The sequence below is a fragment of the Cyrtonyx montezumae genome, unplaced genomic scaffold, assembly GCF_038088225.1.
Source record: "Cyrtonyx montezumae isolate F1298 unplaced genomic scaffold, pur_monq_1.0 scaffold_31, whole genome shotgun sequence".
NCBI classification, from domain to species: domain Eukaryota; kingdom Metazoa; phylum Chordata; class Aves; order Galliformes; family Odontophoridae; genus Cyrtonyx; species Cyrtonyx montezumae.
Genome location: NW_027072036.1, coordinates 4,410,391 through 4,438,219, shown reverse-complemented (window position 1 = coordinate 4,438,219; position 27,829 = coordinate 4,410,391). Strand labels below are relative to the sequence as shown.

At 46.0% G+C, this 27,829-nt stretch overlaps 1 protein-coding gene across 1 annotated transcript; it reads left to right on the top strand.

Annotated features, from left to right (window-relative positions):
* The first annotated feature begins 1,156 nt into the window (after positions 1-1,156).
* AGO3 (argonaute RISC catalytic component 3) lies at positions 1,157-21,988 on the top strand. Its single transcript, XM_065744603.1, has 19 exons — positions 1,157-1,201; positions 6,547-6,718; positions 8,037-8,157; positions 8,763-8,971; positions 9,887-10,023; positions 11,195-11,329; positions 12,751-12,838; positions 12,984-13,131; positions 13,392-13,511; positions 14,414-14,536; positions 14,688-14,821; positions 15,240-15,424; positions 15,686-15,845; positions 16,991-17,081; positions 17,409-17,603; positions 17,914-18,048; positions 18,537-18,638; positions 19,714-19,913; positions 20,470-21,988. The coding sequence occupies exons 1-19, from the start codon at positions 1,183-1,185 to the stop codon at positions 20,576-20,578; spliced, it is 2,583 nt and encodes an 860-aa protein (XP_065600675.1). The 5' UTR covers positions 1,157-1,182; the 3' UTR covers positions 20,579-21,988.
* The last annotated feature ends 5,841 nt before the right edge of the window (positions 21,989-27,829 follow it).

The window sequence follows — 27,829 nt, the reverse complement described above, 5'->3', positions numbered from 1 at the left end:
GCTGCTGCTTTTAACATGATAACACTTTAAAACGAGTCCTACTCAATAGCAGAAATCTTCAGCAGTTTCAGGGGAATTGTTTCCAAGAGAGAGATGTAACAGAAATTGGTGCCTTGTGCCGCTGGGTCTGAGGTCCTGGAAAACAGATCGCCAGCCGTGGTGTCAGGTGTTGTGTTGGCATCCGAGCTCTGGTGCTGGGCTCTGATTACAGCCCCAGGCTGCAGGAAATGCCCACAGGAGACGTCGCCCTCAGCTCTCACGTCGTGGCGATCACATTTCCCCTTTCAGGATTTCAGTGAAGGAAATATTCTAGCAGTTTCCTTTAAACTGCTGTGTTTCTAGAAGCCTTACAGCATCACCTCCACCAGGCGCAGAACGGGGCGGCCCTGCGCTCTATCCAATCACCCTTTCTTCTCCCAAACTCTATCTGTGCTCCCAAAGAGAAGAGCAAACACAAGGCTCGGTCCTTAGGGCAGTATGGAAGGATGGCACAGGGATGGGGTTTCAGGCCGCTGTGAGTGCTGTGCTGCCCCTCAGCTGCAGGAAGGCTGTGCACACTGACGGGGAGCGGGGCCCTGTGCTGCGGCCGCAGTTCAGCCAAACAAAGGCCACGGCTCCGTTCGGTGCCGTTCATTTGGCGATGACTAAAAAAACCCACGGCGTGAATTCACTGGGACTGCGGCTAGAAATCCAAAAAGTCATCGTAACCCTTGGACGGCAGCCGCGGGACACGCGCGGTACGCAGCTCCCGCCCCGGCCCCGCGCTTCCCCTCACGGAGGCGCTCCCGCCGCTTTTCCCGCCCACGGCGCCGTTGCCCGGCAACCGCGCTCCCCTCGCACTCTTCCGGTTCCGCCTCTTCCCGCCCTCCGCGGAAGCGCCGCCCCTCCCCGGAAGGGCGACCGGTTCGGCGTGCGGGGGCGGGACTTCCGGCGGCTGCTGGTTCGGCGGGCGGGCGGCAGCGTGAGTCGGGGCTGCGGGGCGGCCACGCAACTTCCGCCCGGGGGGGCGCCGCCGCCGCCTGAGGGGACGGGAGCGGCCGAGGCGCGGCGCCGAGCTGCGGCCTAAAGGAGCGGTTAGCCGCCGCCGCCCAGAGCAGCCCGACCGGGGCCCGGGCCCGGCCCAGCTCAGCTCAGCTCAGCGGCGGAGCCTGCAGCCCCGAGCGGCTGCGCCCAGCTCCATGAATGGAAATCAGCAGCGCAGGTGAGCGGCCTAGCGGGGCTTCGAGCGCGGTCCCGGCGGTGCTGCGTGCCCCCGCCTCGTGGTTTCGCGTCCCGAGGGAACGGAGCGGAGCTGCCGGGCCTCGCGGGGCTCCTCGGGGAGCGGGAGGGCCTTCCCCGCTGCCGCCCGCGCTCCGGAGCCGGGAACACCCGCAGAACGGATCCCGGCGTTTCGTAACGCCCCGCGGCGCGCAGCCGCCTTGCGTAACCCGTCCGCGCGGGGTGCCCCGCGGTATCGCCCCGAGAGCTGCGGCTTTCCCCGCATCGCCGCCTGGAACGCCGCTTTCGGCGTCTCCCAGTGGGTGAAATGTGCTGTTGTGTCCGCGATGCGATGCCCTTCGTTTGGGCCTTCGTTGTTTGGGTTGTTCCCGTGGGCTCAGTGCTGGCGCACTGCGTGTTTAAAATCTGGGCTGAGTCGCTGGGAAGGGAGTTGGGTGTGCTGGGAGCCCTTCCCTTGGCGTGTGGCACCGGGCTGCTGCGGGGTGAGGCAGGAGCTTGCGGTGTTGGGTGAGTGCCGTCGGCTCTTTGCGTGTCGGTGCCTCTGGTGTTTGTACAGTGGTTTAACACCGCGGTGGATTTGGCTGGGAAAGCTCACCACCCTTGTCCTCGCTTAATGAGCTTAAGTGATGGATTTGAAACCATTTTAGGAAAGGACTGGATTTTAGCAGTTCCGCGGAATTTGGATGGTATGCAAACAGTCTTTATTTGTGAAGTGATAACCCGGCGTGATTCAAGCTGTCTCACAACAAGACTCAACTTTGCAAGAGCAGAGCGGGAACGAGTTGGGTTTCTCTCCAGAATGGGTTTCCCTTTGGTTAGATTGTGATGTGATGGGTTTTACCCCACGTGCTGAAGTGGTTCAGCACTGGTTCTGATGAGCTCGGCCTGCGGGTGGGTGATCCTCCCTGAGCCTCCTTTGTAAGGAAGAGGTTTCCTGCTTGCTAAGCACCCTGTGCATCTGGGAGCCCTTTGCCATCAGCAGTGTGGGCACAACCCGTGCTGGGCACTATGATGAGGGCTGAGGTTCCCTTGTGTCAGGGCATTCGGATGAACATCCTTTCCTGTGAAGGAAAGAGAGGAGAATGTGAAGAAGGTGGATCAGTGGAAAAAAGTGAAGGCAGCTTCCTGTGTGGTTGAGTGTCCAGCATTGTGCTTCTGCTGGAGGTGTGAGGAAGGCTTCTTTGGGGCTCTCCAAAAGCACTGCTGCTGTGGACCTGGTCTGCATAGACCTCAAAAATCATCCCTCCCAAGTCCTGAGCTTTTTGTGTTAAGGTGTCGTGCTGTTCTCTTGTCTCTGTTGTGGTTTTTAATGAAGCACAACAGGCACTGATATTTAATCTGGTCTCTTTTCTGTAGGCTCTTAGGGCATTTTAGAGCGTTTGCTTTGCTGTGTTGAGGCTGGTGGCTTGGGAGGACCATTAGAAGTTATATTTTTATGGGTGGAGCTGAGAAGAAAGGGAGAATGAATCATAAGTGCCTTCAACAGTTACTCCAGTCAGGAATGCATGTGATGTGAGCTACAATGGCACTTCGCCTCTGTGGAATTGCAGTGGAAGCTGTTGGGGTCTGAGTATGAACTTTACAAATGGTTTCTTCCTCTTTTCTTTACTTCCATAGTGGTTGAAGTGTCAGATAGGATATTGCTTGAGCAAATTTCCAAGATAATTTGAAAGAGATGTCAGGAATATGAGGCTTTTTGACACATCTGGTCTGCATTTAGATGGCACCAGTCAAATAGCAGTCCCCCACTGCATCCAGCTCCAGAGATTCCTGCAGCGAAGAACTGAGAGTCAGCAGCTGGCTGATGCTTTGGAGCATTCCAGGATGGGCTGAGAGCTCAGCTCTGATCCTGAGGCTGGGAACTGCAGTGAGGATGGGTGGCACAGTGACCTGCCAGGGGTCGGTGAGATCTCGCTAATTAAGTCATTTTTCTCTGCATTAGAATAGCTTTTGTAACTGGACTGTCACTGAAAGCACTTACCTTTAATTAAGGATGGAGTTATGGTTGGATACGAATCGATTTTGTTCTGAATGCTCACCAGGCATTGTTTCTCACTTCTTTGTCCTGCTCTCCATTTGTGAGAACAACGAAATCAGCCATTCATTTATTGCTCCTTTTAATTATCCTCACATGCAAATCTTGCTGAGGGTGTCAAGCACGCTTCAGTATTATGCCTGAAGAAGGGTTGCTCAGTAACTATAAGAAATGATTTTTATTTTCTGGTAACGTAGCTCTAAATTTAGTCCTACGCCGTGTGTCGGATCTTGCTGTTCTGCTCTCAGTCAGTGCAGTAGGAAAAGGGAACTGCTTGCATCTTAGAAAGCAGAGCAGCAGTGGATGGATGTTGTGATGAGTTCTAACATGACTTATCTGCAACTATTTTTTTTTTTTTAAGTAGAGCCTAAATTGCAAGTAGGAATGTTGAGAAAACGTGGATTGCATTACTCATAAATAATGTAATGCCACCCAGAGAGGCTGCTGCTACAGAAATAAGGCAATTCATGATTTCTGGTGTAGGGAAGGAGCTCGATTATGGAAACCAGTGCTTAAATAGGATCTCCTCTCTCTGTTTTTCCAATCTGATGTTAGCTCACATCTTGCTGGTGGTAGGGTTTTCTCTGAGCTCCACGGGCTGGGCCTCTGAACCTGAGCAGAAAGGGGCCCTATGAAAGGGGATCCTTCCCCTCTGCCCTTAATGCAGGTCTGCCTTGTGTTCTGAGCCCCTGCCTGTTGCATCCTCTGTCACAGCCTGCAAACTGTTTGCTCACCCTTCACATAGTGCTCTAGAACTGTTTAATACCCCAAAATAAAACCATTCACCAATTGCCTGTTCGTATTTTTAACATTTGTAATGCTGATGCACACAGTGGGGAAGTGGTTAATCTGGAAGCCTGGTACTGGCTTCCCTTCCCTACAGAAGGATGGCATAAGGAAACCCTTATCTTCTGTTAGCATCTTGCTAGAAAGCAGTATTTCTTCTTGCTGCAAAACAGCCTTGCATGCCAGAAGCTCCAGTTTTCCTTCACATGGTTTTCTGCAGGCACTTGCAGGTCTGTGCTGTGCTCAGTGCTGTCCGTTTGCTCCATCGATGCAAGCCCAATGTGCACAGCCCTCTCCAGCTCTGTCCCTGTGCAGGAGCTGTCCCATGGCTCAGATCCCATCAGAGCTGCTGGCTCCTTCCCCATCCCTCTGGCAAATGGTGTGGCTTCAGTGGGGGCTCCACACAGGGGATCTGGCTCCAAAGCTCCGCAGTTACTGTGTTCTGGGGGGGCATGTGCCTTGCAGCCAGCAGTACCAACTGAACCCACTGGAAATTAACAGCATGTCCCAACCAGAAACTATATTCTCAGCATTTCTGCAAGCTTCAGCTCTTCGAAAAAATCGTTTGAGTATGAGAGTGTTTTCTTTAGCATGTTTCGTGAATAACACTTAACTATTTCAGCACTTAGTTAACTTTTTGATCTGTTAGTTTCCTCCCTCATCCCTCCAAAAGCTCCAGTCCTTTCCTTGCATATGAGCTCTGTGGAAATGCTGCATTCTGTACTGCGAATCTTGTCATCTTTTGAAGGATGCTCACGTGCTCTGACTCCAGCAGCTGCTATGAGCAATGATAATTGATCGATGCTTTTTCTTAAGATATTTGTTCATATTGATGCTGTAAAGTAGCAGCAGTCTGTCAGGCACACGCTGGTCCTGAGCCTGCCACGGTTCAGTGTTGGCACTGTGTGCATTGCTGGACAGGGGCAGAACAGAGCTGCAGCTTGCTTCTGCAGGATCCCTCGGGCAAATTCACAAGGAACACAAGTCAGCAGAACATCTAAAAACCATTCCTGAAAGGCATATAGACCTGTGCTTCTTGCTCATCGACTGGAGCAGCTCCAATGGCTCTGATCCCAACGCCTTCCTCTGCAGTTCTCTGCTCCCCATGGTGCTCTCTGAGCCCGTGCCCAGAGTGCTCCCTGCCGTGCATGGCAGCCAGTGCCACCTCTTTGCTTTGGGGTTTTGCTCTTGTTCGGCTCACACTGGGATTCTGTTAGTGCAGGTGATGGGACAGCCCTGCAGGGTTTTGTCTCCTGTCCAGCACTTGTGTGCTCTGCTGAAAAGCTGAACTTTGAGCAGTGGTCCCCCAGGTGTCAGCCATCCTGCGTTCCCTGTTCACTTCTGGCCTTCACCACCCCCTTCAGACCAGCTCTGCTCCCATACCTTCAGACACTGACACGACTCGTGTGTGTTAGAGCGAGCTGTGGGTGGGGAGGTTGGACAGCCCCGATCCAAGCAGCAGTTTATTTGCATTTCCTGTAGATAGAAACCATACATAAGCTCTGCCACGCATGTTCTTCTAATATTAAAACAAGCTATGGAGTCACTTATGTCACTCAAACGTTCAGTAGTAACTTCTTACATATGCTTATATTCTGAAAATATATCTGGAGTAAAACGTAGGGCTGCTTGTACTCGTTTCATAGTATTAAAATGAAGCAAAAGCGAGGAGAGCAGATGCTTGGAACTGGTTTTGCATAAGCATGGGCTGTGAGGGTGTTTTTAATGATGCCTCTTGTTTTATGTTTTTGTTCTGTTTTATGGCTTGAAGCCAACCCACGCAGAATTTTTTGGTAGGTTTCTGGGTAGAGCCAGGCAAATGTTACCCTGGAACTTCACTCTGGTGTTCACCTATTGTCAGTACACAGCTTGCCTCCAAGTAATACAGCTTGTTCCAGGAATGGTGGAGATTAATCAAAAGACAAATAAGACGTTTTTTTACCAGCACTTGACATTTCAACTCTTCTATGAAAAGAGTGGGCAGGAATTGCTGTCTGCGTCACTGAGTGGGAGTGGAGGGGAGAGCTCTTAACTAATTTAATCAAACGCTCTGACATTTGTATGATGAGTAATTTGTAAAAACTCAAAGCAAGGCAGACTATGAAGCACGTTGTTCTTATTGCTGCAGCAGAAAGAGGTGTTGTTAAGTGTCATGGCCAGCAGAAATTCTCAAGTGTGGACCGTGTTTACTACTGTTTGCTTTTGTAAGGCTTGAGTAACCAGGACCCTGAGCTGAGGGCTCTCGTCTAAACCATACAGAATACATTCTCATCTAGTTAGGTGTTGAATCCAACATAGGTGCTAGCTCAGGTGCCTGCCTGGCCTCACTGTGACTTGGTTAAGAATGAGAAAGTACATCAGTAAGCCTTGATGGGAGAGCTGTATGTGTACCTTCAATTGTGAGGAGCGTTTAAGATATAAAAGCTACTCAAAGATAAGCTAGTACCTTTGCAATGCAGCTTGCTTGGTGTGCTTGGCTTCTCATCTGTCCCTTTGTTCTCCAACAGGACCCGTCGGGGCACAGCCCCTGCTCATGGTGCCCAGGCGGCCTGGCTATGGCACCATGGGCAAGCCCATTAAACTGCTGGCCAACTGCTTCCAAGTTGAAATCCCAAAGATTGATGTTTACCTCTATGAGGTGGATATCAAACCAGATAAGTGTCCTCGGAGGGTGAACAGGTAAGGTGACATTTGTCTTCTAAATTCTGCTGCTGCTGACATTTTTAAGCAGAGGGATCTACTGAAGCAAATCAAGTCTCTGTGTAGCTTAGAACCTGAGATATGGGTACAGAGCCTGTTCCAGGTTCTGGTTGGGTTGGATGTGGCAGGTGCTGTACTGTGGGCACAGAGCTTTGGCAGCACCTCTGTTCTTCAGGGCATCAGAAAAACGACGTAGCTGTAGGCAGTGACTTTTCCTGGTGGAAATACTGGCTCCTGAAGTGTCTCCATTAGTCAGCTGGGCTTGTTCTGGAGGATAACTGAGCACTAAACAGTTATTTTAAAGTGGCTTTAGTGTGTTGCTGTGCTTGTTGGCAATGGAAAAGCTTGAATTTTAACACTTCTGTGACATAGATGTGCAAAGTGGAGAGTTTGACCTTCTCCAAGATCCACCTGAGAGGTGCAAGTGCTGCTGTGAGCCCTGCCTAGGAGGAAGCTGGTGTTTATTGTTGTGATGAAGTGCTTTAGGGTAATACTGCCTGGTCAGGAAATGGCATATGAGTAAGCTTCTGCTTTACAAGAGTGCTGGTTCTGCATATGTTGGAGAAGGAAAATGTGGAATTTCTGTAGAATGAGGGAATGGCATTACATCAATAAACACAAAAAGCACTGGAACACAAAGAGTCTCCAAAGAATGCAAAACCTAAAGCTCATTTCAGAGGTACTGCAAAAGCCCCTTTGCAGGTGATATGTCTGCTGTGTATATCAGGGAGGCTTTTCTTTCACATGAGATGGAAATTTGATGGTGTTTTTTCTTTTTTCAAGTGTAAATTCAGTGCTTGCCTCTATTTACAGTGGGTTTGTTTTCTTTATTGCCATCAACTCACGGTAAATAAAACTGGCTGAATTGAACTGTGCACAAATCTGAGCCTTTTTTACTTGATTTTATTGTAAAAGATTAGGTAATTAATGACAAGCAAAGACTTAAGACACCTTTTTTTTATAAAATGTAATTTGAGTCCAAGACTTGTTAATTGGGGAGCAGGTTGATATTATTAGGTATGCAGTACAGTTAACTTTTGCTGCTTCCATGGAGTAGCATTACTTCCAGCTGTAGACTTGTACTGGCTTTTCCTAATAGCTTGTGGCTTTCCTCCCAGGTAAGTGCATCTTCACTTCGTATAGAACAGGTTAGAGAGAGGCCTCAGCTCTTTCTGTCACTTCCTAAAATTATTTCACCAAAAATAGTTTCTGATTCTGAAGCATTTGCCCTGAAGCATGTTCCAGTGTGGAGCTTCTCCACAAACGTTTTGGTGTAAATACCAACTTTTTTTCCTAGGGAGGTGGTGGACTCAATGGTGCAGCATTTTAAAGTGACAATATTTGGGGACCGTCGACCAGTTTATGATGGGAAAAGAAGCCTTTATACAGCCAATCCACTTCCCGTGGCCACTACTGGGGTAAGATAACTGGAAAAACTGATGGTACTTTATAACAGTTGGAAAAGCAAAAGAAAACGCAGCTCAACTTCAAAGAGACATCTAACAGATTGGTGTGGAGTTTTGAGCTATTGAGGCTTGTTTCTTCTAACTGTAACTTCCATTTACTTTTCTAAACTGTTTTTTTTCTAAATACTGTATTGAAAAGTTGTTACTAAATGCCTTTTCCATAAGTGTTGTGGTGTTGTACAAGTGTGGAGGGGTGAGGTTGCTCTAAGCATGCTCAGAGCTTCAGAAGCCATCTCCAGAAAGCCAGAGGCTTGAAGAACATGTTCTGTGCCCTCCTGTAGCACAGGGGAAGCTATTACTTTGTGGTGAATAACCATGATGGCAAGTGAACTGTGCTTTTGAAACCGCTGTTGAGAAAGCAAGTGTCTTGATCATTTCTATGAGGCTGATCCCAAGAGCTGATGCAACTTCTATGTTACGTAGACCTTTCCTCTCCCAGCTTTCCAGCTCAATAAATGCAAACAAAATGCTTCTCCTCCAGCAGTGCCTCTTGTTTTGGGTATGGAATAAAGAGGATAAGAATTCAGCTGCCACTTGTTTTCTTTTTGCCCACCCAGGTGGATTTGGATGTGACGTTACCAGGAGAAGGTGGAAAAGATCGTCCCTTCAAAGTGTCAATAAAGTTTGTTTCTCGGGTGAGCTGGCACTTGCTGCATGAAGTTTTGACAGGAAGAACCTTGCCTGAGCCTCTGGAACTAGACAAACCTATCAGCACTAACCCTGTTCATGCTGTCGATGTGGTGCTACGACACCTGCCCTCCATGAAGTAGGTTCACTGTCTTCCTGTGGTCTATCTTTACTTCAAGGATCCCCACTGGGACACTTTTATCCTGTTTCTTCACAGGCAAAAGGAAAAATAATGGTTCCCTCACACAGAGCAGCTGATGTGCTGAGCTGGGGAGATAGAGTGTAGTTGTCTACATGTATTTCTATAGATATTTAAACTCCAAAGCAGATGATAATCTTGTTTGAAAAGATCACGAAGCAGAAGCTGCTTATAATGTGTCTGTGACGAAATATGGAGAGCTTACAGTATGTTGTAGCACTGCTCCCATGTTTTTTGTTCCAGTTGAGCCAAAGACCACTCACTTGGTGACTGTCTGAAAGCATGAGTCTTTTTAATTCATTGATATACCCATCAATGGTGCATGCATCTTGTGGTTTAAGTATGTTGATGAGGGTAGATACCTGTCCTAACCACGTCTGTTACCCTGAAACGTTAGGGAAGGCTGTATTAGTTCTGCCTTATTTGAGCAATTGGGGCTCCTTTTTGATTGCTGGCTCTTTTCTGCTTGGGAAACAACATTTTTGTAGTTCTTTGTTACCACCACGTTTTAATGCAGTGTACACTTTGCTAGTAAAATATGCAAAGTGGAAAGTGGGAGAGTCAGCTCAGTGTGTTGTGCAGAACTTGTGCTGTGACAGAAGTTACTCTTTACTGGTTGCAAATCGGAAAACAAAAGTGAACTGCCTTGTTGCAAGAACAAGTAAATGTTTTGTCTACGTTTAAAAGCACTACAATGGGAGCACCAGCATTGAGAGTGTACTTTAAATGTGGCAGAGATTCCTTGTGCTCAGAATTGCAAGAAACAATAATACTGTGTGCTACAATCTTAGGACAGTTTTTCATCTCGTGTTTGGAAAGTGACACTATAAAGGTGTGCTCGTGATCTTTCACCAGGTACACCCCTGTGGGCCGCTCCTTCTTCTCAGCTCCAGAAGGATACGATCACCCCCTGGGGGGTGGCAGGGAGGTCTGGTTTGGGTTCCATCAGTCTGTCCGGCCTGCCATGTGGAAGATGATGCTCAACATTGATGGTAAGTTGAGATTCAGAGCTAAGAATAAAGGTCAGATATATCTCCAAGAATACAAGTGACCTCGGCGTTCTGTCAGTCTCACTATTAAAAAAGCACTGTAGTTACTCTTAAAGGATGATTTCTTTCAGTCCTTTCTGTGAATGACAAGAGCTTTAACCTGTAGCTTATGGCCTGATGACCTCATGTTGTGGTTTGAGCTTCTAAAGCTGATGTTCAAACCCCACCAAGTGATCTCTGTTGTTGCTGAAGCTCGTGCAGTGTTCTTTGCAGTGTTTCTCTGTCACTTGTGCTGCTGTGGGAGCACAGCTGCTCACTGCTGGTCCCTGGGATGTGAGCTGTGCATGTTCATTCACTGATCAGCATCCGGAGGCGTTGGCTGGAGTGTGTCATGTGGGGCTGGCAGCCTGCTGGAGTGACACATGTCTGAAGAATGTTCTGTTGCCTTAGCACAGGGATGTGGTGGTTTTGGTGCAGGAGCTCTGGGAGCTCAGTGAAGTGCTCATCAGCTGTCTTACGTTGTCGCTATTTAAGGTTTTAAATGTCTGGATTATATGTACTGTGCTGGGCTATAGCTTGTGTCATATTTCTTACTAAAAGTTATAAGCAAGTGACAAAATAACTTCTAAGTGGATTATGATCTCATTTCCATGGAACAAGTCAACTATAAACAACTTTGTCACTTAATGTGACTTGGTTGGTAGTGTGCAGGGACGGTGTGGGATGCTGATAAACCAAGGGTTGCACTAATTACTATGCTAACATAATTTGTGTGTACTTAAAATAGTGCTTATGTGGCTAACAAATACTGGCAAAATCATATATTGCATCTTGAATAGGGTTAGCTTTACATGTTAAAAAGCCTTCAGCAGAGATAAGAATGCTGGCTGTGCTTGTTGCTCAGTACAGTCTTTTTAGGACATACAGCTCTTTAGAAATGGATGTTATCTGGGGAAGAACCTTTTCAAAACCCTGAAATGCAAAGCAGTTGTTGGATAGCAATGCTGGAGACCAGTGTATCACTGTGGTTGTTGAAAGGCTTGCTAATCTGTTTTGAGAAACGAGTGCTGCACAGCATTTTCTTGTGGGTTACCTGGAATCTGAAGGGGCATTCATTTATCTACTGTTTCAGGGCATTCTGACTTGGATTTTCTTGGTATTTTGTTCTTTTTAGTTTCTGCCACTGCCTTCTACAAAGCACAACCTGTGATTCAGTTTATGTGTGAAGTTCTTGACATTCATAATATTGATGAACAACCAAGACCTCTGACTGATTCTCATCGGGTAAAATTCACCAAAGAGATAAAGGGTGAGTAGGAATGTATCTGTCCTGTCCCTTGGGGTCATTCCAGGGACTTAATTTAACTGGAAACCCTCCTAGTTACTATGCATCAGGGGGGACCTGCACCTGTCAGAACTGCAGCACATCATGTTTGCCATTCTTGTCCTGAGTGAGGCAGTGTGGTTCTGCAGAAAGGGAAGATGCAAAATGAGAGATGTTCCCATGGCTTAAGGAGGGATGGGGGAAGTGTTCATTGCCTGGTTGGTGGTGGGCAGCTGTTGCCTTGCTGGCTGGCTAACCTTTTAGAAGCAGGGGTCACTGAGGTTGCAGTGCTGTTGTGCTGTAGGTCTTTAGATGCTGAGGCAAAATGAACATCGATTTGGAAGCTAACTTAATTGATTCTTTGAAAGTATGCTATTTGCAGTGACTTGGAATAACTGGTGGCTGTATGGAAAAACAAGTACTGCTTGATAACTTGCAGCTGAAGGCCAAATTCCATTCCAAAGGAATTGCATAAGCTTATGTTTAGCATAGTTTCACTCCATATATGTTCCTTTGCTTTGCGTTTTCCCATATCCTTTCATTTCAGAGTGACTTGCAGAGAAAGGAGCCTTGAAAGAGTTTAGCTGTTCAAAGCTCTGCTCTGGAGCACTTTCATTACTTGATGAAAGCTTGGACTCTGCTGAAATACTGGCCAGCAGAAAAATAAATCTCCACTATATTTGCAAACCAGTATATTCATGGAATAGTCATTAGTGGAGGGGAAAAAATGTACCTTTTAGGAAACATATAGTAGTCCCGACATGCTTCCTTTTTACATCCATCTTCCTTCATTCTGGAGGCTCATAAGTGGAGAATGACATTCTGTCTGTTAATCTTGAATGCCTGAGACACTTTGTTACCACAGTCAGAGCATATGAGATTACCTTTGCTGTCAGTATTTGCTCTTATTAATGTAGTATCTGGGAACTCCAGCCAAGATGTGATCATGTATATATATATGATCAATTGCAGACAGAGTATGGCTACAAGGCTAGGAAAAAGGAACAGGGAAGAAATCTGGTTTTGCCCTTTTAATTACAGTAACTGCAGTTTTTAAGGGGAATACAGCACTGAGAAGGAGAACCAAAAACCGTGGTTCAAAACAGCCCTGTCTCCCCCAGAGATTAGTCATGTGCCTGTTAAATTGAAACTGCCTTGAGAAATTCAGATGACAATGGATGCTCAGTGCTATGCACTATGACCTGTTTTTGAGGAAAATACCCAATTAGTCAGAAGTCCACTTGTCACTTAAGAACATTTGGAGAATAGTGCCTCATGTTTCGCTGTTTGAGCTCCGAGCATGAAAGCAGCTGAGTTAGAGCACACTCTTATCAAAGAAATCTCATGTCCCCTGTGCAAGTCGCTGTGTGGCTGTGACACTGTGGCTCTTTGGTCCTCCTGTGCAGGTCTAAAGGTAGAAGTGACTCACTGTGGAACGATGAGGCGGAAATACCGTGTTTGCAATGTCACCAGGAGGCCTGCAAGTCATCAAACGTAAGATGTTTTTTTTTGTCAGTGTACAGTGTGCAGTAGCTGAGCACTGCATGTCTAATAGGATCTCATTGTATTCATTCTGGGAGTGCTAATAATTGCCAACTCAGCTTTCAATAGTTTTGGTGAAAGCTTGTATCTCTTTCAGCTTTCCTTTACAGTTAGAAAATGGCCAGACTGTGGAGAGAACAGTAGCACAGTACTTCAGAGAGAAATACAACCTCCAGCTGAAGTATCCTCATCTGCCTTGCCTGCAAGTGGGACAGGAACAGAAACACACCTACCTGCCTTTAGAAGTAATGAACTTATTCTGAGAAATCAGCTGGTTACTGGGAGGCCGTATCTTTTTGCAGTGCAAGCATGTTTGTGTATTTACATATTCTTTCTGTGCTCTTTCTTTTATTTCACTGATGACTGCATGCTTTAAGTGCTTTAAAGATTAGAACTAAAAGCGTGCAGCTGCTTAAACACTGTGGAGGTTTGTGGAATTCTCTAAGCACTCTGTGTCAGGATCTGGTCCTAAATGCTCTGCGTATCAATCTGATTTCTCCTCAAGGTATGTAACATTGTGGCTGGCCAACGGTGCATCAAGAAGCTAACAGACAATCAGACATCAACTATGATAAAGGCCACAGCAAGGTCTGCTCCGGACAGACAGGAGGAAATAAGCAGATTGGTGAGTTCTTCAGTTTCACTTTGAACTGTTCAGCAAGTGATGTCTTAGACCACAGTCCTGCCTTAACCCCAGCCTGGCAACTCTTCTAGCAGGCCACAGCTGACTGCATTATTGGCAACAAGTTTATGGTGCTGGAGGTCTCCTGGTTCAGTGGCTTCTGGTCACACATCGACAAACCATGTTATTGTAGAAATTTCTTAAATAAGCAACGTAACCTTTTCACTCCGTCCTTTTAGCCTTCTGGGTTAATAAAGTGCTATTTTGAAATTTGCTCAATATCACACAAGGAATCTATAACAGGAAAAATGAATCCAGGTCTCCTGAGCTTCGTTTTCCAATTGCTTGACTGCTTTCCTCAGTACACACTAAATATTGTCACTCAGTGCCTCCACCATCATTATCCCTTACGTATCTGCTGCTGAATCCAGCCACTCCAGGCATTTGTGTTTTCTCTGACTCGGAATGTAAAACTTAAAAATATTCAACTGAAAATACTTATAAACAGATTGGTAATGATCTGGTTTTGAGCTGACAAGTGAACCAGCGGTGTTCAGTTGAAACAAGACTCTTCTGAAAAATACAGAAGACAAGAGTGTGCCGTAGTTAAAGGAGTTAATTTAATTTGAGGTGTGCTTATTTCCAAAGGAAAATCCTTTTTGATCTATTCAGTGAGCAAAGTGCTCTTGGATGAGTGTATTACAATTGAGCATCTAAGTAAGGGAAGAAAAAATCTCATCCAGTACATCTCATGGCAGTTGAGCATAGACAGTTGAATCTAAGCTTTTTTCAATGTGAAGAGGGATTGTAGAACACTTCAGCAGCATTCCTGTCAGGCTTTATTTTAATATGAATTATAGTGATGTATGCTACATGGATTATGTAACGTGGAAAAACTCTTCTAGGTGAGAAGTGCAAATTATGATGCAGATCCATTTGTTCAAGAGTTCCAATTCAAAGTCCGGGATGAGATGGCCCACGTGACAGGGCGCGTGCTGCCCGCTCCGATGCTGCAGTATGGAGGACGGGTGAGGTCTTCCCCTTTTCACTTTTGTTTCTGTTGACTATTTTAACCTCTTCGGTTGCCTTGTGCAGTGCAGGGCTCCAACTTTAAATGGCAGGCTTTGTTTTTCTTCTCCTTCACTCACTTGAGTATCATTGTGTTCCTTCTTTCTGCAGAACCGAACGGTGGCAACCCCGAGCCATGGAGTCTGGGACATGAGAGGGAAACAATTCCACACTGGTGTTGAGATAAAAATGTGGGCTATAGCTTGTTTTGCAACGCAGAGGCAATGCAGAGAAGAAATACTGAAGTAAGGCATGTCATAGTTCAGGCTTTGGACTGCTTTTGTAATGAAACCATTTAGTGAAAACGTGAACATGAGAAATGTTAGGATTGTTTTACTGGCTTTAATCATCTCAGGTGTTAAAGAGAGAATCCCAGCTGCTTTTTTGCTGGAAGCTGCAGTCAAAACACTGTTTGAGTCTTGTGATATTGCTGCTCTGTATTTAGTTTCATTTAGCATTGTGAATGGAGTACTAAGAGTCTCTAAACTTGCTGTTTTCTGTTCTGACCCGTGTTGTTTCGAAGCTGTATGGCCTCCACATGAGTACTGTAAAATTGCTACTTCGAAAGCTGTGTGAAATCCTTCATATGGGTAACACAGCTCTTGTTTTTGCTTTGGTTGTTGTGCTGCTAATACAAAAATCCAGTAAACTGTTCATCTTCAGGGGTTTCACCGACCAGCTGCGTAAGATCTCCAAGGACGCGGGGATGCCGATCCAGGGGCAGCCCTGCTTCTGTAAATACGCCCAGGGTGCAGACAGCGTGGAGCCCATGTTTCGACACCTCAAGAACACCTATTCAGGGCTTCAGCTCATCATTGTCATCCTGCCAGGAAAAACACCAGTGTATGGTAAGGGGATCCCTTGGGCTTCACCTGTTTGGTGAAGCGTTGTTTAAATGTCTGCATGGCGTTACAAAACTGTTCTGGAGCATTCATTAGACATAAGGAACCAGTTGTGACTGAAGTTGAAATAAATTGGAAGCAAGTCTGAGCATTTGACTAAATTCAGAGTTATTTTACAGACTGTGTACATTTCAATTGTGCCATAAGATCAAAACATGGCAGTAGTTTCAAATGGGCTCAGTTTGTATCCTAATATTTGCTTCACAGCGGAGGTGAAACGTGTGGGAGATACACTATTGGGAATGGCCACGCAGTGTGTTCAAGTCAAAAATGTCATCAAAACATCTCCGCAGACCCTTTCAAACCTGTGCCTGAAGATTAATGTTAAATTAGGAGGAATCAATAACATCCTTGTACCTCATCAGCGGTAAGAACCTCTGTGGAGACGTATTTGGGTTTTCTTTAACACTTAGCACCCAACATGTAACTGTAACCAGGACATACATGGAAGTATCCTTCTGGTAGAATGTGGTATGAGCTGGAATTGCATTTCTTCTTGCGTGGACCCTGAATAGTTGTTGGCCTGTGAGTTAAGTCTGAAGTGTTTTCCCGTGTTCGATCAGTATCAAAAACTTGAAGAACAACTGCAGTTCTGGAGGGGTTGAAATATCAGTGCAATTAGAAGTGTTCTGCAGGTTTAGGAGTATGCCACACATCACAAAGGAATCTAAGTTTGTTAGCATTCCAATGTGCTGTCAGTAAGGGCAGAAGTATATTGAGAGCATCCTACTTCTACCATGTTGTTAGGCTAAGTAGTTCAGCTCACACTTGTTCTTTGTGTGGGTAATCTCTGTGTTCCAGTTGCTTTGAAGCCTTCAGTGGGGTTTCAGTCTAAGCCATGCATGCTCCCTTTCTCATGTGCTTTGTTCTGGAGGAGCACATGTTGCTCTGTCGTTCCTGAAGACAAGAAGTTCTGGTGGTCTCTAATCATTGTTAGAGTATATCAATTCAGAGTGGACATATGCAACGTGCAAGCTAGAAAAAAAAACAGAGTGCAAAATCTAGGAATTCTTTCCTGAGGATTCTTGAAGGAATGGAATCCAGGTTTAAGCATGGAGGGAATGGTGCATGGAAGAATATCTTGAAGCACTGGGAGCACATCCTGCTGCTTGTATCCTGCAAGCCAGAACAATGTGTATGCTGCTGTACCCAGCCATCTGTTGCATGGCGGAGGCACCACTGAAGTGGTGCTTAGCTGGCCTCCCAGCACTAGTGGAAGCAAACAGTAGAATAATAGTTTCTGTAAGAGACTGCCTGTATTGTTAAGGTGCAGCTCTTTGGCTTTTCTCCACTAGAATCATGCCCACAGTTCAGTGGCAGTGTGTTTTGCAATGGCCATTAGTGTTGTGGAAGTTTATTTCTTGCACACAAAGATCACATTGTTTAGGTCTGGCTGGAATACCTGATAAGAAAGTCTCTGTGCAACGTAGCTGAAATAGAAACAAAGCCCCATATTGAGCACCAACTGTTCATCTGCAAGTGTGACTTAATGCTTTTTTTTTTCTTTTGAAGACCTTCTGTGTTCCAGCAGCCAGTGATCTTTCTGGGAGCCGATGTCACTCACCCTCCTGCTGGAGATGGGAAGAAACCTTCCATAGCTGCTGTAAGTTTTCTTAAACCAGCAATGTTTTTTTATTTCATCTCGAGTGAATGTTAGAACAGCAAATGCAACTCATGGCCTGTGTTTGTCAGATGTCTTTCAGGGCTCATGCCAATTCTCACTGCACATTTCCAATGTTTCTAAAAACTGTCTTTTCTTTTCAAGTACTGCTTGATGCTTGGTTCTCATAGCATTTTAATTTTTAAATCAAGGCAGTCATGTTAAGTAGAACCATTTTGCTGAAATAACCTAAAGGAAATAATACTGCTTCGTGAGTGTTTTGTGTAGTTTTGGGCTCGTTGCTTTTAGTCATGCAGTGTTCTCCTGAAGGTTGTAGGTAGTATGGATGCTCATCCAAGCCGATACTGTGCCACGGTGCGAGTGCAGCGGCCCCGTCAGGAAATCATCCAAGACCTGGCCTCCATGGTGAGGGAGCTTCTCATCCAGTTCTACAAGTCAACACGCTTCAAGCCCACGCGTATCATCTTCTATAGGGACGGGGTCTCTGAAGGACAGTTTCGACAGGTTGGTTCACTTGTGAGATGTCTGAAACACGTTCCTGCCCTGCTGTTGGATTAAGCTGTGCTGCTTCTATTTGTGCTGAGATAACAACGTTACTGGGCCTTTTTAGAGGAGTTTCTTAAGCGTGTTGGGTAAGAAAAGCTGCTATTTCCCTGTCTAGAAAGAACAACTCTTACTCTTGGGAAACAGTGTATTTCGCAGCACTTCCTGAGGTCAATGATTGTGTAGCAGAGCTGAACTTAGTGTAAACTACAAACTGTTAATTATGTGTTGTGTGTAGAATATAATCTGAAAGCCTGTTCTGTTCTTATAGGTTTTGTACTATGAACTGCTAGCCATTAGAGAAGCCTGCATCAGTTTGGAGAAGGATTACCAGCCTGGAATAACCTACATTGTGGTGCAGAAACGACATCATACACGGTTGTTCTGTGCTGACAGAACAGAAAGGGTAATTGTTGTCCTGCCTCTGTACAAGCTTGGTGTCAAGTATTTATGCTGCTAGACCAAATATTAGCATGGACTTCACTGTCAGTCTGATTCTGTTTCCCTTCAGGCGAGATGTTGAATTGATTGGCACAAAATGTGGCACCAAATTGAAAAATCATTGACCATAAGTACATTTATAAAAGACAAAACAAAGAAACCCGTTGGGCTTTGTCACAGTGCACATGGGTACTAGTGTGTGCAGCACTTCTGGCTTTCTGAGCTTCCAAGTCCTAAGGTTCTGGATGCAGTATTCTGCATTGCAGTGAGGAAAAAGCCACACAGTGTCCACATCAGGCATCCCAGGTTGCTGTGCTGGCACATTCCAAACAAAGCTGAGACAGTCATTCACTGAAATGCTGTGTGTATTGGATAGAAACTTGTGTTTTTAGTTACAGTTGAAGTGTATAAGAAGTTGTTGGCTGCACTGTTTTTAACAAAACTTTTGTTTAGGTTGGACGAAGTGGCAATATTCCAGCTGGAACAACTGTAGATACAGACATTACACATCCATATGAGTTTGATTTTTACCTCTGCAGTCATGCTGGAATACAGGTAGGATTGTTGTCCTGTAAGTAAATGTGGATTTAGAACAGTGTTTTTCTTTCTTCTGTGAAGCCTGTGCTTACAAACAGTTCTTAGGTAGGGAAGTGGCATTTAGCTCAGTTCTGTCTCAGATGCCATTGCTCTGAACAACCCCCCAGTTCCTCCTCCTTTCCCCCAGCATTTGTTGCTGAGCACAGTGCTCTATGGAGGGGATATCCCCTTGGTCTGTCCAGGCTGGATGTGCTGCCTGTGTCCCCCCACTCCTTGCTGGGCAGGGCAGCATGAGAAGTGGAAAAGCCCTTAGCTCTGTGTAACCACTGCATCAAAAGAAGAAAATTAACTCTATCCCAGCCAAAACCATGGCAAATATCACACTATTGTTGGATTAATATTATTTTCTTAAGAATCTTAAGTTGAAGCAAAAGTGTCACATATAAATGTATTGTTACAGCAAGCCAGGAGTAAGTCTCAGCTAAGCTGAGATTTATCTCTATATGTGTGGATATATGTGTATTTTAAAATATATACATTTAAAAAAATGTTTAGTATGGGTAAAATACAACTATTGACTTAATTTGGTTGTGCTCTAAGGTTTAGCTCTAGTGCATCACACCCTCTGGAGGAGAAGCAAGGAGAAAGATGAGTTTTCATTTATTTCAGAGGGCTGTCTTCCAGAGTAACTGCATGTCAGTAGCTTACTGGAGAACTTCTAAGAGTTCCTGAGAACTGTACTCAGCATTCAGTAGCTGTTGTGGTCTGGAAGGAAATGTTAGGGTGGTAAAAGTCAGCGTGAGTATCAGTTTAGTCATGTTGGAAGCAGGTTTCAGTCGTTAAGGGTTATTTAGGAGGCATGTGGTTTTCCATTTCCCAAGCAAGGATAATTGAAGTAACATCATCATATGAATATTAGACTTCTTTTAATCTCTGTAGTACATTTATGGCTGACGTAATCCTGCAGTGTCTTTGGCTGCTGTTACTTAGGAATTCAGGCTAGACAGTCTGGCCTTTTATGAACTTAAGCATCTGACTTGATTGCATGGGGAATTAAAAAAAGATAAGTAAACTGATGTTCCCTTCTTCTTAGGGTACCAGCCGTCCCTCACACTATCACGTTTTGTGGGATGATAACTGTTTTACTGCAGATGAACTTCAGCTGCTGACTTACCAGCTCTGCCACACGTATGTGCGCTGTACACGGTCCGTTTCTATTCCTGCACCAGCGTATTATGCTCACCTGGTAGCATTCAGAGCACGATACCATCTTGTGGACAAAGAACATGACAGGTGAAGAGAAACACATGTCCTTAAGTGTTGGTCCTTGTTGGTCTGTGCTCTGTTGTCAGGCATAAAGCGATATGGCTGTAGGTAATTACTGTTATTTTGCAGATAATTCTTGTTAGCTTTGCACCTAGGCTTAAGATGCTCATTCCTGACTTGTGGGCTGTGTCAGGCAGGAGCAGGTTGGTGTTTTTCTGCTGAATAACACCTGGATCACAAGAACAACGTTAGCTTTGTAAAACTTTGTCACAGCTTCTCCGTGGTATGAAGGAATCAAGCCACACACTTGGCATTTTGCTTTGGAGTTTAGAGCCTTATGTCTCTCTCACTCTGCTTCGGGCATCAGAAGTATTTTATAATGTGAATGCCATCAGTGTATTTGCAGTGAGTTATCTGTAGACACATCAAGGAGCTGAGGGGAAGGGGTTCATCTATTCCCACTGCAGCCTTCAGGCTTTCTGCTGATGCCACCACACCACCCTCCTGCGTGATGAAGGGACACTTAGGCAGCGGCACTGGAATTAACCCCACGCTTATCTTAACTTTTCTCATCCCCTTGCAGTGCTGAAGGAAGCCACGTTTCAGGGCAGAGCAATGGCAGAGACCCGCAGGCCCTCGCGAAGGCTGTACAGATTCACCAAGACACCTTACGCACGATGTACTTCGCTTAAGTCAATACAAGGGGAGCGTGCTCACTGCAAGGAGGAACTGCAAAACTAAGCCACATACAATGTATGTTTCCAGTGGGGTTGGTTTATGGGGCGTGCCTCCAGTCGTGCTGAAGTTGACACTGTGCAGGGGCGAGAGGCTAACCCTTAAATTGACACAAGGAAGATTGTTTACTTCACCGAGGAACACAGCACTATTATGCAATATGAAACCAGCCAACTGCTTTTGTGGCACGGTCTCCTGTAGGGAGCACCGCCATCGTTTTTGTTGTAGTTTTAATTTCTCGTAGTTTAACCCTCTTTTTGCCTTTACCTCAAGTTGCTCGGCAGCACAACTCTTTGCAAAAAAAAAAAAAAAAGAATAATAATTTAGAAAATGGATGGTGTCATTCAAAAAACAAAAAAGCAACCTGTATAAGAACAGTCACGATCATTGTTTGGGAGAGAAAAGTGTGCAAAAAAAAAAAAGTATTTTTCACCCAATTGAGGAATCTTTCTCTCAGTATTGCCATCAGCATTCGAACATATCTGAGTACATCTGAATGTACAGCACTAACTAGAAAAAATTGAAGGGGAGGGAAGATGTTTTGCACACTAATCCAATCATTTGAACTTAGTTTAGCCAACTGCTGCCTTTCTTCACGCTTTGGAGTCCTCAGCTCCAACAGTTCCCTCTTAAGAAGCAAACAAAGCTAGTGGTGTTACGTGCAGGCAGTGGTGATCCCAACTGTTCTTGCTCCCTGATGACTTTACTAAAGCTGCTGTTTTACCTAGTCCAAAAGTTTCAATTATTTTCTATCTGGCAAGTCAAATATCTCAAAGCTTTGATTGGGCATCCCAAGCATTATGGGATGGCATACAGTAAACACCAGACTGAAACTTTAGAGCTAAGGTCTTCTTGACAAAAGAAAAATGCTAGTTTACTTGCTGCCTCTCACACCTTAATGTGATTTCATATGTACGTGTTTTTGAAGTTTAGCTTCCTTTGTTTCTTTTATATTTATTAGAGTAATAATAATGCTTTAATTTAATTATTACAGAACATATGGTCAACATCAACTTTTATTTTTTAGAAATGTAACCATGTTTATTTTTAAAAAGAAAACTGACAACTTGTTTTTGCTATCTTTTAGTGCAATAAGCGTTCGAAAAGAAAACTGTGTCCATTGAGCTGAGGGAGAATGGACACCTCTGCGGTTTTAAAAGGACAAAGTAAAAGCCTTAATTTTGAAAGGAAAGTTTTATAGTCAGAAGGAATCTCGGATTTTCCTTTTTTAAATCAAAACCAAAGTAGCAGAAATGCTTCTAGGACTCGGCGAGCTCCACGGGCCGCTGCAGTCGTTTGGTTTAACAAAGGAACTCAGCCATACTTTTGGCTTTGAAACGTGGAAGATCTTTGAAGTAAAACAAAAAGATTTTTTTATTGAGATCTAAGTTTTTACATGCTTAATTAAATCTATTTGACGTCAATACAATGTCTGGAGTTATTAAAAGTTTTTAGGCTTTTTTCCTCTTTGATAAGGACTTTCCTTTTAAAATTAAGTTCTTGGTAACTTCATTTCACTTTGCAAATAAAGTAAGAGGGCTGGGATAGTTCTACCTTTAAGTCACTGAAATGTGAAACAAATTAACGGGACTCTTTCATTCCACTTTAAAGGTAAACCAATATTAAGATGTCAGAGATGAGCATTTATTCCGTGAGGGGACTGGGAAGTTTTGCACTTTGTAAACTCGTGAACTGCATTTTTGACTGTTTTTATTTGCACTGGTTCATAGTATATATACTGCAGATCGTTTCTATGGGCATTGCTGTTATCCCAGCCCTTCTGAACTCCACCTGCTCTCCACATGAAAACCAGAGGGTCGGTAAAGCAGCTTGTCTCCTGCTGTTCTCTCAGAATGTGCTGTTTGCCAATGTGCTGTGTTTTGAGCCTAAAATCTGAGCCCGTTTTGCTTCAACAGGCATGACCCTCCCCATCTTTTCTGCCAGAAAAACAACGTACTGTATTTTGTGCATTTGTATATTGTACTGAGCTGTATGTAGTGCTGTTCACAACGCTGTCTCAAAGAGCTCTGCTCGGCAGTTAGCCTGTAGGCATGCTTTGTCTCCCAGTACCGAGGAGGATAATGTAAAGACTAACCTGGCACCATAACCATTGCACTGGAAATAGTCCTGAGGGTGGGCAGCCCCCGTGGCTCGGGGTGGAGGGGGCTGCTGCACCACAGGGCAGTGGGGTTCGGGTGAGCCCTGAGCCCCCACCCCGCGTTGGGCTGCAGCTCCAGGGAGGCTCAGCCCCATCTGCATCCTGCAGGTGCCCACAGCACCTCGAGGCAGAGCTGCAGGGAGGTGGTGTGCGGTCATCAGAGCAAAGCGGGCTCTGATCAATCTCTGAAATGTTGTTCTTGGTCGGTGGCCTGGCAGCTCTCCCTCAGAAGCACTCTAGCTAGCAGTTCTGTTGTACGAAGCTCGGGTTAGGCTTTTTACTGAAAGCTGGTGTTTAAAGGAACTGTTTCACAGAGACTTCTCGTGGATTTCTGGCGTTAAGATGAAAATTCCTTTTAAAAAAAAGTCTTTTAATGCTCCTTTCAGAGACACTGTGCCCTTCTCATCCTGCCCACGCTCAGTGACTGTGACCCGAGAGGCTTTTGGCTTCCAACTTGCACCAGAAAAATCAAAGCAACTTCATTGGGAAGGTGACTTAGATGCTAGCTCGACTACTGGTTTACCTGGTTTTCATGTGAAGAGTACGTGGGAGTTTGATTCTCTCTTCTTGGTTTTGCAAATATCTACGTAAAGTGCCGATACTTCTTTGTATTACGATATCGACTTACTGGCGTTGTGAGGGCCACACATTTATGATGCTGTAGCTGCTATATTTATTTAAATGGAGATGGACAATTACTGCACTAAGGAATGAGGAGATAAGCAAGGAATCAAGGTTAGTTAGATATCTTGTTCTTTTTTTTTTTCAAAAGAGAATTAATGGTGTGAAATATCAAGTGTAACAAAGGGTGCTGTCATTTTAACTGAGATTAAATAGCCAGATATTCTTCCTTTGTTTAAAAACATATATATTTTGATGTTTGCAGTTTGGGGGTGGGGGGTCGGGATAAATGGTACCTCATCTGTGGTGGCAGTTTCCGGTATATTTTCAGAGTATATGGATTTCTTTTATTTTTGTACCTGCTCTCCTTTTAAAAAAGACAGAAAAAAAAAAAAAAAGAGCTCAAATTTTATGTGCTGTGGGGGGGTGGGGGGGGAATGTCGAGGGGAGCTCTGGGTGTCTCCCCCCCCCCCCTCTCTCTCTCCAGGAGCTGTCTGTGGGCAGAGGGCCCACGCTTCTCCTCCCGTTGCAGACGTGCTGGCCTCGTGCCCTGCCCGTCCACGTGCGTGGCTCCCACCCTGCAGACACCGTACCAGCTCACCAAGACCTCGTTGTACTTAAGTGCCACTTCCTGGTGGGAGCTGCAGTGCTGGTACTGTGCCATAGCAGGGCCGGGGGGGGAGCAGAGCAGTGCTGGGGGGTGTTAACAGTGCAGCATCTGCAGACAGAGTGACTGAGCCCACGCGAGGGGCTTCTCCTGGGGGCACTGAGCTGTGGCCGTTTTACTCAGGATTGCCGTGTTACTGTTCAGTGTGATTTGGTTGAACGTGTCCAAGGTTCTTTCTGTAGGGTTCATCCTTTGGGGAGTTTGGCCGTTAGGAGTGGTTTTTCTGGAGTCAGATGGGTTTCTGAGAGCTGTCAGTCGAGTTCTTTCGAGATGCTGTTGGTCCTAAACCAGGTTCACTTCGTGTGATGGCTTTTTGTCCTTTGAAATGCTCAGCGTAAGACACCAGATGCTTATCTTCTGTACAAATCCCAGCTACAAATCCCGGCTTTCTCCTAGTCTGGAAGTTCACTCTGGCAAAAACTCCAAGCTCAGCCCACCCCTCAAACAGCTTGAGGCCTTTTTCAGCATCCCCTTCGTGTCTTGTCCTGTTACTCTCCCAGTTTTGTGAGCTGAGGGTTCAGAGCCTTCCTCAGAGCACTTTTCCAATCCAGGAACAAACAGCTCAGCTGCTGCACCTTGCAGTTATCCATCCCATTCCCAGAGCAGCCGTCCCTGTCCCTTCTGTGCTGTGGAGCTGTGCAGCTGCTGTTTGTGGGCTGATTGGATCTGGTGGCAAAACGCATAGGGATGTGAAAGGGAAGGGTCCTGGTCTTGTTTTTCCTACCCAAAGATGGTACTTCACGTCGATATCGAGTGTTAGGACAGCAGTTTTGTTTTGGCACGTGTTTGTGATGAGCACAGTGACGTTTTGTGACCCTGGAGCTGCAGTGGTCAGAGCTGGAGCTCGTCGCTGCTTTCTGCCAGGGAAAGGCTCTGTGTTCTTCAGTAGCTGAGTTACAAAGTGATGCACTCGGGGTCCCGTGGGGCAGAGTCACAAATCCCCATCTCTGTAACACTACAACGAAGGCTTTTGCCCCTCAGCAGGCGGAGGAAGCTGTGGGTGCCCCATGCCCTGGCCTTTCCCAGCTCTATCAGAGGTCCCCCTCACCTAACACGGGTACTTACCGCAGGGTCCTCGAACAACAAAGTGGTTCTGTTTAAAATTTGGAGCAGATATTTATTTCGTTTTTAAGCAAGACAGTCCTCAGAAAGTGCCTTTTTAGAAGACGGTGCTGTAGATTTTATTTTCCAGTTGTACGTGGCTGAACTATTTAAGGTAAATAGCTGAAAATGCCAAGTGTTTGATGGCACCTTGAGGTGCCTTTCAGGCATCAGCTCTCTGAGTTGGGACCAAGCATGACCAGGTTTCCTTGGGAGGGAAGGGCGCTGGGGAGGAGCAGCACTGACCCTTTTCTGTGCGGTTTGCCCCTTCACATTGAGGGGGTGTGCAGGTGTGGAAAGCAGCAGCTTGGGATGGTGGTGGCTGGAAGGTGTTGTCTCTTAGGTATAAGGAGCTCCTAAGGACAAAGCAGATGAGCTGAGGGCTGTGTGGGGGTGCAGGGGATGGTCAGTGCTGCAAGCAGGCGTCCTGTGGGTCGTGTTTCTGAAGGTGCGGTCTGTGTGTGTGCTTGGGACTCGTCCTTCCTGGCTGGGGGAGCCGTGGTGCTGTGGGTCCGTGCTGAGCATTCCTCCTGTTGGACAGTGTTAACCACTGCACCTCAGTAACCTTGCAATGCTGCCTTAGGTAATAATAGCAACGTTCTGCTTCGATGGCACTGTGATGTGCTTGCACACGCCTGCAGAAAACACAGCGCTTTCATTTTCAGAGCAGTCTTAGCAGTTACCTGGCTCCTCTCTGATGGGGAACCGCAGCCTTTTCTGTGTTGTTTCTGTGTATTTGTGTCCCGTGTTGCTTTTGATGCTTATTTTTAGGTGGGAACCATTTCTCAATGTTTTTTTTTGTTTTGTTTTGTTTTCCTTCTCTGAAGTCAGCTGAACTCTTAAGACGCATTTGAGAAGAGTGGGAACAGAACTACTCGAGGCAGGCTAACATAATGGGTGCTCTGGTTTGGAAGTTGGAACACTGAAAAATAGCTTTGTGTTCCTTCCATCAGTGCTGATGCAGCGTTGGGTGCTGCAGATGTCAGGGCAGTTTTCAATATCAGGAGCTGAAGCATCAAACTCTGCTTTAACTGTGAGCAGCACTGCTGCAGGTGTACCCCTTTGTCCAGGCCATCCCTAGGAGCCAGCAGAGCTTCTGCTGAGCACAACACGGGGCACGGAGCGTTGGGCTGTGCAGTTCTGGTGCTGAGGCAGTGCCCTCGTGGGGCTGTGACACCACTGTGCTTCAGGGCACCCTCGGATCCGTGGCAGAACTGCACTCTGTGGGTGCTGCCCTGCTGCCTGGCTTCTCCAGCACAGCTTCCTTCTGGCTGAATCCAGAGGAAGGCATCAGCATTCCTCCTCGCTTTAGTTCAGTGCTACTTTTGTGCTATTTTAAGCTTGCAGTGATTGCAAATCATCCCTTCCTGATTTCTCACCATTTCCAGACTGGGATTCAGAAAGCATTTTGTCAGCCTGGGTTCTGAGCCTGCTTTCTGTAGCAGCCACTTGTATGTTTTAGACTAAAAAGGGCCAAAAATCTCGTTCCAGTGCTCTCCATCCCTTCCCCTTTCTGTCAGCCAGGTTATTTTCTGCTTGAATTTAGCCAATGCTGAAAGCTGTTGAGACTTCACATTCCTCTCTCCTCTCTGTACGTTACAAACATGATCAAAAGAAACGGAGTGCACAGAGCTGTATCCACCAGCAGCAGTTCCTGCTGGGTGCAGATCCCTGCTGAGGTGGGCTGCAGCACATGGGGGCGAACCACAGGAGAAATGTCTGCGTGTTTGTGCTGTTTGTTGCAGGCTGTGCACTGTGTTAAGGTACCCAGCTGTAGTACAGGCCAGTTGCTGAAGGTGTAGATACCTGGGAGGCAGATTTGTTTAAGAAGTGGGTAATGACATCGTTGTTCCTGGCGAGGTTTGAGGTTTTCCATGATCAGTGCTGCTCGTAGTAAATTGTGCCGTGCTGGGATTAATCCAGAGCCAAAGTGACTCAGCTGTATGTTTTACGGAGAGGAGCAGGAACGGAGGTGGTGACTGTGCCACCAAACCAATGGCTGAGAGCTGGAAATGCAGGGAGGAGGAGCTCACCTTCCTGGCTGTATGACAGACTGATGCTGGAGCTGCCTGAACCCATCCCTTTGTACCCACAGTTTACTCGACCCCCGCAATGACTGCTTCAAAAGCTAAGAGACGAGGGGAGAGCTTTTTCCCTGTATTTTTTAGGTAAGAGTGCCTGTTCACCTCCACGGCCGTGCAGGGCAGCAGTGCCTGTGGCAGCTGTGCTGTTCAGTGCCATCATCTGCATTCCCTGAGTCCCCAGGCGTCCTCACGTGGCTCAGCACAGACACCAACACAGGGCTGCAGCCTTTGTGGGGCTGGGATGGACCAGCTCTGAGGGAGCTCCCATCTTAGCTGAGGTGTCCTGGGATGCTTTGGGTCAGACCTGATCTCGGTGAGAGCAAGCTTGTGCCTTTTTTCTGATCCCAGCCAGCAGCTGGAAGGGCTGGTGTCTGCATTGGTGGCGTGGTTAATGTTCTCGAACTGCTTTTAGGGTTTGAAGTCCTCGCTTGGAGCGGAGTTGGTTTTGTGTTGAGTTACTTAAAGGGAGCCCTGAATTATTTGTGATTATAACAACCCAGAGAGGGAAGCTGTTAGGGTGAGTGGTTTCAGGAGGGCGATGTCATCAAATAAACATACTTCCTGGTAGACTTGCATT

Bases quoted from the DNA above. Each gene is read 5' to 3' on its own strand.
- AGO3 (XM_065744603.1), top strand. The intron at 6,719-8,036 runs GTAAGGTGACAT...TTTTTTTCCTAG, and splicing joins TGTCCTCGGAGGGTGAACAG to GGAGGTGGTGGACTCAATGG. The intron at 18,639-19,713 runs GTAGGATTGTTG...CCTTCTTCTTAG, and splicing joins GCAGTCATGCTGGAATACAG to GGTACCAGCCGTCCCTCACA.